At 35.0% G+C, this 15,706-nt stretch overlaps 2 protein-coding genes across 4 annotated transcripts in view; one reads left to right on the forward strand and one right to left on the reverse strand.

Annotated features, from left to right (window-relative positions):
- Positions 1 to 291: 291 nt before the first annotated feature.
- On the reverse strand, positions 292 to 9,767 carry LOC106175525 (WD repeat-containing protein 88). 2 transcript variants are annotated; one of them, XM_013557576.2, is made up of 11 exons: positions 9,569 to 9,767; positions 4,940 to 5,136; positions 4,622 to 4,685; positions 4,142 to 4,280; positions 3,848 to 3,974; positions 3,409 to 3,522; positions 3,106 to 3,176; positions 2,237 to 2,319; positions 1,883 to 1,951; positions 1,505 to 1,597; positions 292 to 1,268 (listed from the first exon to the last, which is right to left on the reverse strand). In XM_013557576.2, exons 1-11 carry the CDS (start codon positions 9,674 to 9,676, stop codon positions 1,116 to 1,118), a joined length of 1,218 nt encoding a protein of 405 aa, XP_013413030.2. In that variant the 5' UTR covers positions 9,677 to 9,767; the 3' UTR covers positions 292 to 1,115. The 2 variants fall into 2 exon arrangements, with proteins under 2 accessions (XP_013413030.2, XP_013413031.2); XM_013557577.2 differs by lacking the exon at positions 9,569 to 9,767 and adding an exon at positions 5,627 to 6,399.
- LOC106175523 (E3 ubiquitin-protein ligase MARCHF6) overlaps positions 6,897 to 15,706 on the forward strand; it is a 28,244-nt gene continuing 19,434 nt past the window's right edge. The window contains exons 1-7 of one of the 2 annotated variants that reach the window (XM_087010882.1): positions 6,897 to 7,181; positions 9,895 to 9,991; positions 11,833 to 11,932; positions 14,333 to 14,406; positions 14,756 to 14,899; positions 15,207 to 15,279; positions 15,496 to 15,646. In XM_087010882.1, coding sequence (XP_086867008.1) covers positions 9,967 to 9,991; positions 11,833 to 11,932; positions 14,333 to 14,406; positions 14,756 to 14,899; positions 15,207 to 15,279; positions 15,496 to 15,646 — 567 coding nt within the window. In that variant the 5' untranslated portion in view covers positions 6,897 to 7,181; positions 9,895 to 9,966. The remainder of the gene's footprint in view (positions 7,182 to 9,894; positions 9,992 to 11,832; positions 11,933 to 14,332; positions 14,407 to 14,755; positions 14,900 to 15,206; positions 15,280 to 15,495; positions 15,647 to 15,706) is intronic. The other variant, XM_087010881.1, reaches the window with a different exon arrangement.

Consider the following 15,706-nt stretch of genomic DNA (forward strand, 5'->3'; position numbering starts at 1 on the left):
TCATTTCGGCAGGAAAAGTGCCATAGACGAATTTTTCCTGGGTAGACAATGTTCCCATATTTTCCAATGTTTAATGAATCCGTTCCGACATTTTACGTTAGTCGTTTGGTTTTTTTTTAAGTATGGATTTTGTAATGACCTCTGAAGGTCTAAGTATAAAGGCCTACGTCAGAATATCCCATGGCAGTTATCAGCTCAACAAAGATGAAACTCCACAAAAAAATATAAGAAATATATAAAAGGTAGAGAGGGTAAATGACTGGAGCAGATTAAATAAATATAAACAAAAACTTTAACATAAACATTTTATTAAAAAAGCAAGAAATGAGAGTCTATAAAAGACAAACATCTTTGGTTGATTTTGTATCACAGTATTTAGCATTGTTTACATGGTATGGTTGTGCATGCTTATCAACATAGAGTTTATGGAAAATTCTAAATTGTCACAGCTGTAGGGTTTCTGTTGGGAGTTTCAGAGTTTACTGTATCTTTACCTCTATGGGACCATTTCCAGACCCTATCGTACTAACTGTGGATTGAGCCATCTTCTAGGGGATTCTCACTAAATTGCAATCAACTTAAGCGGCTTACATGTCTGTCATGGCTACTGAAGCTGACAGAAACACCATGGAGATGGACCGATCTTGTTAGATTGATCTAGGTATGGGAACCCAGTCTATTACATATAATGTAAAATCCCAATAGCTGTTAGGATGATGACAGTAAATATGAATACTGGTATTACTAAATACCATGAACACGTACCCTGTATTTACAAAAATAAGATGAAATTTAGATTAAAACAGACTTTAATGGGACTTTGCACTTGGCGGTGAAAGCAAAATGAAGGATGAAGAAATGTATTCCAACCAGATCTATGGCCTGAAAAACACTTAACCTTGAGGTTAATAAAAGGTCAAGTGCACTTGATGCAACAAGGTTATTCTTCAGGAGCCTAATCACTTATTATCCTCTGTGATTGGTAGAAAAATAGTCTCTCTTCTGCATTGGTCAAAAAACTGGTACCAGACAATACATGTACCAGAACATGGTATCATATCAATCAACCTTGACATTAACCAAAGTTCAAGGTCTGGTCATTCACTGAAACTAGGTCATCCTTCAGGTGCCTCATCACCAGAGGACAGCTCCTGGTCCTCTGTGGTTGGTACAAAATAGTCCCTCTTCTGCATTCGACAGAAAACACACTTTTTGCTCTTGGCGTCTTCGGCCTGCATCATAGAAAATGGCTTCCCGCACTCCGTGCACTAGAAGACAAAAATTATGGCATTATTTTTTGTTAAAAGATTGTAACAGAAATCTTGGGTCAGTCTAGCAAGCAAAATGTTTGTCATTTGCGTTAAAAATCATTTATTTTAAAAAGAAATGCAGCTACCATTTATGAAAATTTCAATTTGACAGAGACCAAATTTATTTTCGTTATCACATCACTTGGTTAAACTTAAAAACATCCTAGCATAATCAAATCATTTTTGTGTCATACTGTGATTATTTTGACTCCAATGGTTCTCTTGTTTTCCATCACCACAGGCAGCTCATCTGAGTCTTCTACGTTCCATAATCTCACTGTGTGGTCCTGGATAAAGTGATTGTCATGCCAGTTTCAATGGTTAGAAGTTGATTTGTTTGTCAGTCAGAATAACTTGCTTTTACATTTTTATAATTTCAGTTTTTTTACTTGTTGCTTATGTTTTAAAGTTTCTAGTGTCTTTTTTCTTTTAAAGTAGACATTATAATTGTACTTCAAATTTATTGTTTTGAATATCAGTTTTTAAAATTTTATCTTATTTCATTTACCTGCATGTCATGAAAGATTTTATTTAAAATTGATGGTATAAAGTTTTAAGGCAAAGAGGTGTACCTTTGAACATGACATGATCCAGTTTTGATCCTGACTCCAACACAAATCTTCTATCCAACTTTCATGACCCTTAAAAATAAAATAAAAGAGAATAAAATAAAATGTTTAATTAAAATAAAGCTTAAACAAAGAAATAAATGACTTAAGATAAAATTGATTATTAAATAAATGGAAATAAGCAAATATAAATAAATTAATCATCATATATTTTGCTGTCAGTAAAGAAGGTTCTGAAAATACTTTTTTAAGATATCTGTTAAATCTCAACAATATGTACACATACTAATAACAACAAAACCAGACAAAAGTTAATCCTATAATTCAACAGAAAATGAAAGATGGAGACAAAATCACCTGAAGTTTTAGTTTCTGAGCACAGTTATCTGCATCCCACACCACCATATTCATATCATAGCCACCAGATACCAACATGGAGCCTAGAATAAATACATAAAAATAAATAAATAAATAAAATAATTATCTCCATCCCACACCACCATGTTGTTATTATAGCCACCAGAAACCAGCATGGAGCCCGGAATAAATAAATAAATAAATAATGAATTCTATATCTGTGCCCCACATTCAATGTTCATATCATAGCCACCAGATACCAGCATGCAGCCTGAAGTACCAGATACAGAAATAAATAAAAAATAGATAAATAAATAAATAAATTCATTATCATTTAGGAGTTTTGAAAATACACTTTTAAGACATATCTGTCAAATCCCAACAATACACTTGAAAAACAAAGTTTTATCAATTACTAAAATAACAACCACACATTTGGCTGGGAAAAACACCTGCTCTGAATGAAATCTTGATCTTTGGTCCTGTGGCATTATCAACTATTTCACAAAAAGACCCCACCTCTTGAAATATGCCCTCTACCTGGGCCACATATTGATTTTTCACTTCATGGAAATGTCTCTGGTTAAATTGATGGTTTTTCTCTGTATTCATGTCAGAGAAAATGTCCACATAATATAAACTGCGGCCCTGGTTGAGGGTACTTGAAATACTGGCCACAGGCCTGCCTTTTTATAGAAAAAAATTCATTCTGATGGATATTTTACTGTCTTATGATAACTGAAAGCATGTGCAAATTTAACAAAGTAAGCAAAACTATCTGATCCACCAATTTTCTTACCAGGACTTAGCTGGACTAAATATATGGAAATATCATAAAAGAAAACTTTTTAAACTATCAATTCGCTTACCATCTGGACTAAATGCTATAGAACTGATGCTGCCCTCATGAGATTTCTTCAGGTATGTGGCACCCTGGGATCTTTAAAAATAAAAAGAAAATTTAAAAATTCATTTTATTACAATATTCTGTATATCTAATTTGGTACAATGACTACAGAAAAACAAATATTATGTAGAAGTTGACAAGATGCTAGTGCTATCAATCTGCAAAAAGTTCAAGAAAAACAAATTTGACCTTTAAAAATGCTGTTGTTTCTATCCTTTAGACCATTTTGTCTCAATTTTTACGTCATCAATATTTCTTGCCATACCTGTACGACCCTGTGGCAATATCCCACAATGCAATAGTCTTATCCCATGATGCAGTAGCAAAGCGTCTCTCATCTGCTGTTATACTACAATCTGAGATGATATTGATGTGTCCTCTGAAATAAAGAAAAATTCATTTACGTTTTGATAAAAGTCACTTTCTATTAGATATTCCACATAGGATCATAATATTTTTACATACAACCCTTTTTTTCATACGCAAATCTATAACTGGGATTGAATTTTATCATAAACTATCTGAAAAAAAAAATGTTTGCATTAATATGAAGTATACTATCTGTATTTGGAACCTTATATGTAAATTAACATATCCTTGTTTCAGAGCAGAAGCCAATTATCTTTTCCAACTCAGACAGATAGCTTCATGTTGCCATTTAGGTAAATATATTTATAACACAGACAGAATGTAGAACATCTTACCTCAGGGTCAGGGTGCACTTCTGTGATTTGAGGTCCCAGAATTTGGATGTCATGTCCATGGAAGTGGTGGTCAAGCGGTCATCTCTTGGTGTGAAGTTACAACTGGTCACTGCACTGGCATGGGCACCTTGAAGATAATTATATAATAATTCACAAAGTGGACAAAGTGAAAAATGCATACGTAAGTTAGATAAATAAATCATTGCAGCTGTTGAAAGTGTTACAAGGATAGAGGACTGATTTTTTTTTTTGAAAACATGTCTACCTTTGGCCCTCCCAAAGACCTTCACTGACCTTTGATCTCACTGATCATCCTTCCCTCCTCCGCGTCCCACACTCTGATGTTATACTCCAGGTCTGAGGAAGAGACGATGGACTTGCCGTCCTTGGAGAAACTGACACTGGTCACTATGCCAGGGTGGTCAGCTGTCCACTAGAGGGAGAGACAATATGTAGATAGATAAATGAATATATAAGGGAAAATAAGTTATCAAATATAAAAAAATTGAAAGGAACTTTAATTAAAAAAGGTAAAAATCAAAAATAATCATATCAGCACGCTGGTCATTTGAACCTGTAATCTTCAGAAATCAACTGGTCCCATGATGATAAGTATGTACATTGTAAATGATAAAAAAGCAATCTAGGCCAACTGCTAAATAAACTCTGGGAAAATTAACACACAAAATGAACTCTAAAAACCATATTCATTTACTGATCTGATGCAGGATGCTGCCTCAGAAAGGAGATGGAATGTTCCAGATTGTCACTTACCAGAACTCTTCCTGTCTGCACATCCCAAACATGCATCTTCTTATCCCAGCCTCCTGATACCATTCTGTGTTAAAAATAAATAAATCATCATAATAATAATGGAACAGTTGTCAAAAGGCAGTATATTAGTCATCCATATGTCAAATGTTTGAAATGTGCTAGGTGTGATTGACTGTGCTTGAGTGTGCTTTATGTACTTAGAATTTACCACTTCTTAATACAAGTGTTGAAAAGTGAGCAATGTTGTAAAAAGCTATTGATATCATAAAAGAGAAGAAATAAGTTAAGAAAAAATGCAAAGATAACAAAGAAGCATACTTCTTGTTATCAGGACTCATTCTTGCTTGGTTCACGTGGTGAGTGTGAGCCACAAAAGAGTGCGCCACCTCCCCCTCCTCCACACCCCACAGTTTTACCGTCTTGTCGAAGGACGCGGTCAGGATCTTCTGGTCATCGCAGCAGTACTGACAGGACTGGACTGCGTCCTCGTGTCCGCGTAGGACACGCTGCTTCACCTGGAATTATTGTGATATTTTGTTAATGATAATATTTTGGCCAGAAAAAAGTCTGAATGGAAATTTGATCTTGGTTTACTGCCATTTCTCAGGTTGGGTCAAGTAAGGGGTAAGAGACCCCCCCCCCCCATGTCATAAATGGCTGGCAAAAGAAATGACAGTTTTCCAATATAGTTTTAGTGCCATACAAAAATCCATAATACCAGTGAATAGATAAAGCAATCACAAATTTTGCCAATGATAGGGCATTCCTCCTATGGCATATGCCTAAAGAAAGACAATTTGCTAAGTTTGACCTCCTGACAATTAAGACTACCATGCACTTTTCAACGACCAATTTATTGTGAATGAGATAAAAAAAATGTGCTCTGTGGCTAGTAATTAAATAACCTATTTATTCATATCATCATGCAGTTTATGGCATGCAAGTAAATGACTCAATATTCCCTATCAGATACAGGCATGGTATTATATAAAACAAAAGACTTACTATTCTCATTAAAGCTTTCTCCACGAGAGCCATGGTATCTGAATATTTACTTCACTTTTTGTCAGACTTTTATCTGAGCTTTAAAACCCAATTTCCAGGTCTCAGTGAATGTCTGTAACAGTTCTCCGTCTTATCAGCAGAATACTTGAGTACACAAATAGCACACAAATGCAACTCTCCTTCAATACACAGAACTAAATGCCTATTGACATAATCCACGTAAATGTCCCACAGTCAAAGCACCAGCATCATGTGCAATTACGAGTAAATGTCAAATGTTCAACGACAGTGTCACTGCGCTCCCTGAGGCTTTGGGGCTTAATTGAAAATGATTCAAACAGCCATCAATCCTCCACAATCCACAGGTCTTCACGGGTGTAAGTGATGTCGAATTAATCGATTGCCACTCATATCAGATTAAACTGATATGATTGGCATGCCATTGAACACTTGAGACTCTCTTCAGTTAAAGAGTATCACAGTAATTTCCTAAATCTCAGCTGTGGGGGGAAATTACAACCCCTATACTAATTCCAAGCTTCTGATGAAGATCAATGTTAGCAGCTTAGCCATAAGATTATCCAAAAAGATGCTCCGCCATCCAAGAAAATACAATCATATTAGGAGCCTTAAGTTATGATGTCTCTAGCTAATCCAGACTAGTATTCCTTGTGTTGTACTATATTAGCCTTCAATACAAACAGTGTGAAACTGAGGCAGAGGCTACGCTATAGAAACTACGACTAAGTGTATTTGATTGTATTGCTGCCTTGCTTTAAGCCCCTGTTTGAATCTTTTCATTGAAAACTGAGATTTGACTCTGTAGGTCTCTTTATTACAGTTTCGTCACAAATTACAGAGAAAGGCCAGGAGGATTGTTCACAAATAAAGGGCTTTGTTGTGTTTTCAAACTGAGAGAATAGATCTAACACAAAATCCCCAAACAATGTAGTTTATGTGTTGCTGTTTTGACGCTGTTTTGATTACACATGGTTCAGTGTTGTTGAGAAAGAAACCAGAGTTACAGCAATACAAAACTTTATTGAATTCAGTGTTTATTTTTCTTTTGAAAGAGCAAGTGTTGGGTATTGTGTGGCACATAATGATACCGCTATTGGTGTGTGCTATTTCTTATTTCTTTACATGGCAATATTTCATTGTAACAGTGAATTCATTTTAGGCCACTGTTGCCTCTCTTTGGTTCACAGGCTAAGGCAAAGGAAATATCTGAGTCAAATTACTGTATATATGCAAAATTAATGTTTTTTTTTTTTTACATTTTGAAAATCAAAATTTGAACAGGCAAGGAATAAGCTTTTCACATATGGCTGAAAATGCCTATTAAAGTGAAAAGAAGAGAAGTGTGAGGATGCATATGAGTAGGCTATTAAGGAGACCAGGCCATTTGCTTGGCCTAAAGCCAAACCTTTACTTCACATTCAACCTTGAGGCTGGATTCTGAGATAGATTTGAACAGTACTTCTGATACCTTTCTTGAAAATGAATGCTGAAACTGCCATTGGTTGTTATCAGGAAATACATGTATCAACAGAAGGTAAGTCACTCTGTACAAAAAAAAATTAAAGGAAAATAGTGATAAAAGGCATCGAACTTGACAAGCAGGAATTCTCAACTTCAATACACCTTTCAGTGAATAGCCAAGTAGTTTTTTTTGGCTCACTCCAGCTATCACATGACTGTATTCTTTAAAATAGTTGAATTTGGGTATGAAAAATGAAAACTCTTGAAATTCTTAATTACTGTGCTTCAGTTTGGTTCAGCAAAGTAGATTTATATAAATATATTGTATCTGAATCATGTCAGCTTGTTGTTCAACATACATGTAAGAATATAGATCAATGCCAGAGACAGATATGAGTAATGACTTTAAGAAAGGAAATATTCTATTTTTCTGTAAATTTAAACATTTCCCCTTAATCACCAAGGTACACCTTGTCCAAAACTAAATTATAAATTACAGGGGCAGATTATATAGCTGTTTGGATATGGAGAATGATTGATTTCACTTCAAAAATCTGCTGAATAGATTGATCAACAGAATCTAAATTAATCATGTACTATAAGTCAATTCCTTCATTTCTAACCTTGATTTGAAAAATTTATATATATATCACTGACTAATGAAACACTAATAAACATTTAAAGTGGCTTTTGGGTGGACTAGAATCAAGGACTCTTTCTTCTTTGAAAAATGCAGTAAAATGATGAACCAGGAAGAATATTGTAGTTCTCACCAATTACGGCACTTCATGTCCTCTGCATAATTATAACCAGTACATAAGTACTATACTTGATCTTTTCAATGGGCAAAAACTATCAAACTTCCAGATACATAATTTAATAATCACACAATTTTATTTCTATAAACCACCTGCAGGCCCGTAGCCAGGGGGAGTTCGGGGGGGCTCAAAAGAACTGCCACTTTTGGTGGGAAAAGGTCCACTCTGGGTAAAATTTGATCTAGGTTCATGAAGTTTTTATGGAAAAAGGTCCACTTTTTCAGAAAAAGAACCCCCCTTTTGAAATTGCTGGCTACTGGCCTGACCTGTGTTGTTTTTACTGCACAGAATAGAACCACAGAGTACATGTAGCTTGCTTTTTAATTTTGTTGCTACCACTCAACAAACAATGTTTTAATTTAGGAAACTATGATCTAAAAATAACTGTATAGTATCTGTAAAAATCACAATACATATTCCCGCTATTGAAAATCTTGACTAACTACTGTGTGTGTGTGTGTGTCTAAAAGAGAGAGAGAGAGCTCATTGTGTTAGGTGAGATCAGCCAGGTATGTGTTGATGCAATGTGGACTGGATGTGGTTCACAGTTTTTACTGATCTCTTATACAGTATACAGGTAACACTGGTTTTGGTAGTGATATTGTTGTTTTCATTCTTTATGATCAAAAATAAAATATCATAAAAATAATAGGAATGATAATAATACTAAATGAATGAACAGTTAAATAGATAATATAAAACAGGCTGTGGTCATACTAATATACATGTATTTTTTAATTTAGGCCCATTAGCTATCTTTTCACTGCATCACTGTTAACTAAAAGTTGTATAATCCAAGTTAGAAAATTTCCTGAAATCATATTTTCTGTGTCTACAGGACACTTTCTGCAAAGCTGCCAGTACTTATCCTTCTCAACGATTCAGACCTTTAAAATGATAATTGGAGCGGGATAAAATAATTTTCAGTCTTCCCAATTTTTCTGTAGTACATGATTTATAAATTTAAAAATATATGGTCTGTATTTTTAAGATCACATTATTTCTATATGCAGCATAGGTTTCAAACAAAACGAACATCCTTGCCTCAAACAAAAAGGATCACAGAAGTCACTGTCTATGTACATGAATCAGAAAACAAAGTTTTAAATTAAACTAATTAAAAAATATTCACGCTTGAACTGTATTACTTTCAAATATTGCACTTACTGCCATGAATTGAAAAAAATCTATAAATAAGTGAAATGCAATTATTTATTTATTATTATTATTATTATTATTATTTTTTTTTGGGGGGGGGATTAAAATAAGTGCATGATAGAGAATGTAAACAGTATTTCAACATACACTTAGGCACAGTCCGGGCACTCTTTTTGCACTTTCTTATCTATATCAAAGAACCTGCATTTGTCACACAGAAAGGATTGTTTAAATTTACATATTGTGGTTTAAATGTAAATTAAACCATAACAATGACAATGGGCTGGGTCAGGGTTATTTTATTATAACTAGGGCATTTTTGTCATATTAACAACAGAGGGACGGAGTTGTTCTTGTCAGAACACAATTGTTTTAAAACTGTTAGCTATTTTAGAAAAAGCAACCTTTTTACAGTATTTAATTTAATGTCCAACTTTCCAAGTTTTAGTTTATCCAAATTGAAATTTTCAGAAAAATAACTCACGTGTGCAAGCGGTTCATGCTCCCATGTTGCAGACTTAGAGCGCTCTTTCAGAGCTGTCGGTGGATTTGATGCCACCTCTGATAATTGTCCTTCACCAGCTTGTGGCATATTCAAAGATATGGCAACTCGTCTTCAGTGACACATTGATGAATTTTGGAATGTTTTGATTGGAGACCGTGCCGAAAATGGTCTTTAGAACCCATTTCCACTTGTCGTTATCAAGGTCAAATGAACAACCAATGTGTCAATGTGCGAGGAGAGAAATATCTAAAATATGTTTGAATGCAACACAATCATGTTTATTTATTGAAAAAATTGCATTTTAGGTGAGAATGAGAGCGAAGAATGATCTACGCAGTTACCAAACCCATTACGACATCTAAGAGTATCACGCAAAAATGGCCGACTGGGACGTGCACTCAGGTAATAGCAATATTTTATGTTTTCATAAGGACTTGTGGCAAATGTTGTTCTTTTACAACCCATTTCCAGTGTTTTTAAGTTACAATGCACCCTTTAAATACCACGAATATAAAAACATGAAGATTTTTCATATACCGGTAGGTTACCCGTTGCATGCTAGTCTTGCTTTCCCTTTCTACAGAGAAAAGACAGGCTTACATAATCGTTTTTGCTTGTTTTTATCAACGCGTTGTTTGTCATCCATGCTTCTTAACTTGCTAAGGGGCGTTTTAAGTGTTATGTTAAGAAGGGTTTTAGAACTTGGAGAATAAACGTAAAAAATGAGTGCACGATGTAATTATTTACAATCTCCAAGGGGTGGGGGGGGGGGGGGGGGGGGGGGGACAGTGAGGAACATACATGTACATGTAGACTAGCCCTTCCCCCTTCTCACTTTACTGTGTGTACAGAGGTAGGGAAATCGCCAGTTCTACTTGAGATGTCAGATGACCTGCATGATGTTTGATAATATCACAGATGTTTGATGTTTGATAATATCACAGTTCCTGTTCCTAGACTGACTAGGTTTTAATTGTGTTAAAGTACAATCCAAAATAATATTTTTTTGTACTACAGGTTCTCCTGACTTTCATAGTAACTCAGTAAAACTTAAGGGATGTAAGTTAAGTCCAAACCTCCACCATTTTTTGTCTCTTATGGGACATTTCTTTGTCCACATATTATCAGAAAATGACAAATTTCTACAAACCATATCTTTTAGTACAATATTTTTTTTATAACTTGGCACTAGAGCAGTTGTTGTCATGGGGAGGAGAATCACCTTGTGCAAAGGACAAAACAATTTTGACACTTACTATATTACATCTATTAGTAATTATAAGTTGTGAAATACCGTGGGCTTGTTTGGTATTCAAGTAGTTCAAGATTCTTGCTATATAAAACTATAGCTAATATATTTTATATGTTAACAAATTGCAATAAACTAGAATGGCTTCCTGGTCCCAGCTATCTGGTACATGGACTGTGTTAATCATATATTAATCATGATGATAACCCAGACATGACAGGGTCTCTGAACTCTGCAGGTGTTAGCTGGAGTTCAAGGCGGTATTATTACTGTGACTGTGGTATTATCACTGTGACTGTGGTATTGTCACTGTGACTATGGTATTATCACTGTGACCATGGTATTATCACTGTGACTATGGTATTATTACTGTGACTGTGGTATTATCACTGTGACTGTGGTATTATTACTGTGACTGTGGTATTATCACTGTGACTGTGGTATTATTACTGTGACTATGGTATTATCACTGTGACCATGGTAAAAACAAGGACAGAACAGTGTGGTTAATGAACTAATACTTTATGGATGAGTTGAACATGAGCTAAGCAGTTAGACAAGTGATACTGATGGTGGTTCAGTTCTGTTGTTATATATATAAGAGCATGGATTTGTTTCTTAAAAAGTCGAATCATGGTCTTAGGAAAGACGGCTAAAAATTTTAGTTGACTAAATGGTGTTTTACCCAAAAGAAAAAAAGTTAACATTCTTTTTTTCAGTCATTTTACTTATTGCCCCAAGACCAAATTGTCTAAATAATGATTTCAGATATCAGTTTTAATTCAAATGTGTTAACAACATTTATTATTTTTCATAATTAAAAATTATCTTAGTCAATTTATGCTGTTTGATATTAGATTTTAGTAGTCCAAATTAAACAAAAAACTTGAGAAGTCTTTCACAAAACAGGACCCATTATTTATTTATTTCTTGACATAAACCTGGCACTGCTCTTTAAGCAGCTATGACATCTGATTTTCTTTTACTTTTCCAGAGCACATCTGTCGTGTGTGCAGGTCAGAGGGGGGCCCAGATAAACCTCTCTTCCACCCCTGTGTTTGTACTGGCAGTATTAAGTTTATACATCAGGAATGGTAAGGATAATGTTTGCTATTACCCTTTCAATATTTCTTATAATGATTCTAATTATAAAATTTCTTGTAATGATCGTGTTAATAATAATAAAACCGAGTTTATGTGTGTAACATGAGCAATCTTGAATAGTGTACAGAATACATACAATTGGGATTAGACAGTTTAATAGCACTTATTACATGATAATTGGAAAAGTTCTCCCTAACTCACCAAGCCATAAGTAAGAGCATCACCTCTGCTCTTAAAACGTACCCTGGTAAATTCATGGTACTTATTGTACCACCAGCGTTAGCGCTGGCGGTACACATGGTTTCGGTCCCGTCCGGATCGTTCCGCCGGCTCCGCCGGCTCCGCCGGCTCCGTTGGCTCCGCCGGCTCCGCCGGACGGCTACCGTTACCGCTTCTCCTCCTAGACGGTAAGGGCCCCCGTACCCATCTCATGGATTTAGGTCACCTATAATCTCAACTCGTTCCACGTAAAATTTGGGCTTTGTCGGTATTGGGGTCTGGGTGTGGCACTCATTGCAATGCACCCTTGTCTAAAAATGGTAAAATTAAATGCTAATTATCTACCCTACAGAAGGAGTTATGGGAAAAATTTCTATAGACGGCTTTCCAAAAGTCATATGTGTAGATTTCAAATATACCCTTGGATTTGACCTTTGACCTTTACTTCAAGGTCAAATGGGCCAAAATTTTCAAAAAAATTAAATTTTTTACGAAAAAAATTTTTTTTGCCCTGTTATTCAGACACCACACAGACTTAACCAATAATATTATTGGAAGGTGTTACCCTTCAGGTCATCTTTCATCTCCATGAATTTGGGGTCAATCGGTGCATTTTCACGGGAGTAGCGGCCATAAGATACCGAAACTGAAAACTGTCTCTAATTCGGGAACCGTTAATGCTAGAGACCCATTCTTTTTTGCATTTTGTAGAGCATGTAAAGCCCAACACTGGAGGTGGTCTCGGTTTTTTTGTATTCCATACGGTTTTCGAGTTATGCTGTATCAAAAAGTACATATTGGTGGTAAAAGCAAAATGTGCAGTACGGTAATGGATAATAAATTTTGAACTCTGGAAAAATAAAACATAAGGCTTGGCAAAGCAGACAACTTGTGTTCAAAAATGACATTATTTCATCAAATTTGAACTTCTGAAACTTCAGAGCACCTCCTATTTCAAGAATTTTGACCAAAATGACATTTTCTTTATTTTAATTAATTTTTTCTGTACGAAATTTAAGGCACATTATGGTAACTCCAAAATTATAACATTTAGTCCCTTATATCTCCAAAACTGGCAGAGATAGGTCCATAGTTACTATTGAAGTTGAATAGGAAGTCATATACTGGCAATCTTACTATGACCTTGAAAGTGACCTTTGACCTACTTTTCACCATAAACTGAACTTTGCAAAATTTGCTTCCCTTTTATCTCCAAAACTGGCAGAGATAGGTCCATAGTTACTATTGAACTTGAATAGGAAGTCATATACTGGCAATCTAAATGTGACCTTGAAATTGACCTTTGACCTACTTTTCACCATGGACTGAATTTTGCAAATTTTGCTTCCCTTTTATCTCCAAAACTGGCTGAGATAGGTCCATAGTTACTATTGAACTTGAACAGGAAGTCATATACTGGCAATCTAAATGTGACCTTGAAATTGACCTTTGACCTACTTTTCACCATGAACTGAATTTTGCAAATTTTGCTTTCCTTTTATCTCCAAAACTGGCTGAGATAGGTCCGTAGTTACTATTGAACTTGAATAGGAAGTCATATACTGGCATTATAAATGTGACCTTAAAATTGACCTTTGACCTACTTTTCACCATAAACTGAACTTTGCAAATTTTGCTTCCCTTTTATCTCCAAAACTGGCAGAGATAGGTCCATAGTTACTATTGAACTTGAATAGAAAGTCATATACTGGCAATCTAAATGTGACCTTGAAATTGACCTTTGACCTACTTTTTATCATGAACTGAACTCTGCTAATTTCTTTCTCTTTTAACTTCAAACTTGACAGAGATAGGTCCATAGTTACTCTTGAACTTGAATAGGAAGTCATATACTGGCAATTTACTGTGACCTTGAAATTGACCCTTGACCTACCTTACGAAGAACTTAAATTTGATTGTACCATATATATTTTTTGCAATAGTTTAAAAATTCTTGTTGATTGCATTTTTACAGCTTGTCAAGCACAAAACTGGTGGCTATGTCCCTTATTTTGTGTATGTGGGGGTCTATACGAATGCGCTTGCTCCAGCTGGTGGTACAATATTCGGAGGCGGTATCGCCTCTCTGATCCTCTAGTTTAGTTTAAGAGAACAACATATTTGCAAGTAAACATCTTCAGAAATTTATCCTCCTCCTAACTCCATTTCAGTCTCGTGCAGTGGTTGAAGTACAGTCGGAAGGAGTTCTGTGAACTTTGTAACCACCGTTTTTCCTTCACACCTAGTAAGTAGAGGAATTCTTGTTTTATTTATTTTATTTTTGACATTATAATCATCAAATGTCAGAGATCATTACTAGACATGTCAGAGATAGATGTGGATTATATTACTAGTAAACTGAGTTAGATTGTATAGTCAGTGGTTCATGTATTTCTTTTGTATATAAGCTGTGACAATTTTTTTCTGTAATTTAAAAGTTTTTCTCTGTTTTATTTTTAAGGAAAGAAAAGATCTTTGGACTCAACTCCAACTAAATATTAAAAAATTACTTACAAATCATTTTGTGGAGTCTTTTTACAGAACAATGTATATGATTTAAGTTAGAGATAATTGTATATTACTTTGCATTTCAGTATATTCGCCAGACATGCCAAAAAGATTGCCGTTTCAGGACATCATCACTGGTCTACTGAAGAGTATAGGGAGGGCAGTCAGATACTGGTTCCACTACACTCTGGTGGCCTTTGCCTGGCTGGGGGTGGTACCTCTCATGGCCTGTGAGTGGGCAATACTAGATATTTTGACAGCAAAAAATCATTACAATTTTTTTAGTATTTATGTTTTTCATTGATTTGTCTTTATAACATTTAGTGATGCTTCTTACATGTCGAGATTTTACATCGAGAATGGGAGTTTTCCTTTCCTGTAGAGGATAATGTTGACTGCTGGCTGGTTATTATCATAATGATATTTGAAAAACATAATTCATTAAAATAATATTTTAAAGTGTAAAGGCAATTTTATTCTAAGTTTGTACTCTGTCTCATCAAGATAATAATAATCAGTGATATTTTTTTTCTCTAGGTCGAATCTACAGAAGTTTATTTACTGGCTCCGTGAGCTCTTTATTAACTCTCCCTCTGGATATGTTATCTACGTAAGTACACCTATTAAACATCAGTGTCATTAATATGTCATTCATAGAAGTCTCACAAGCTTGAAATAAGATTTCATTTATTTCTGAAGACAGGAAAAGGAAATCAAATGGATAAATATATAAATGAATAAGTGAATCAGTTAATGTGAAAATCTAAATCTAAGCCAAAGTATTTTCTTGTCACTTTCAAAATCTTTAAATCATTTTGTCTTTCAGAGAAAACATAGCTACTGACTGCCTCCAGGGCTGCTTTGTAGTGACGTGTACACTGTGTGCATTCATCAGTTTAGTCTGGCTTAGAGAACAGATCCTCCACGGAGGGGGACCAGACTGGCTGGACAATGAAAATCCAGCCAATCATCAGCAGGTTAATGAACACTTCTGTCATGTTTTAGAAAAAAAAAAAAAATTGGAGCTTTGGTTATGT

The sequence above is a fragment of the Lingula anatina genome, chromosome 4, assembly GCF_051362555.1.
Source record: "Lingula anatina isolate TDL-2025a chromosome 4, LinAna3.0, whole genome shotgun sequence".
Taxonomy (NCBI): Eukaryota; Metazoa; Brachiopoda; class Lingulata; order Lingulida; family Lingulidae; genus Lingula; species Lingula anatina.

Coding starts and splice junctions, on each gene's coding strand:
- LOC106175525 (XM_013557576.2), bottom strand. CDS start 9,676: ATGCCACAAGCTGGTGAAGGACAATTATCAGAGGTGGCATCAAATCCA. Junction 3,975..4,141: donor GATGATCAGTGAGATCAAAG/GTCAGTGAAGGT, acceptor ATTATCTTCAAG/GTGCCCATGCCAGTGCAGTG. Junction 3,523..3,847: donor AAGTGCACCCTGACCCTGAG/GTAAGATGTTCT, acceptor TCTTTATTTCAG/AGGACACATCAATATCATCT.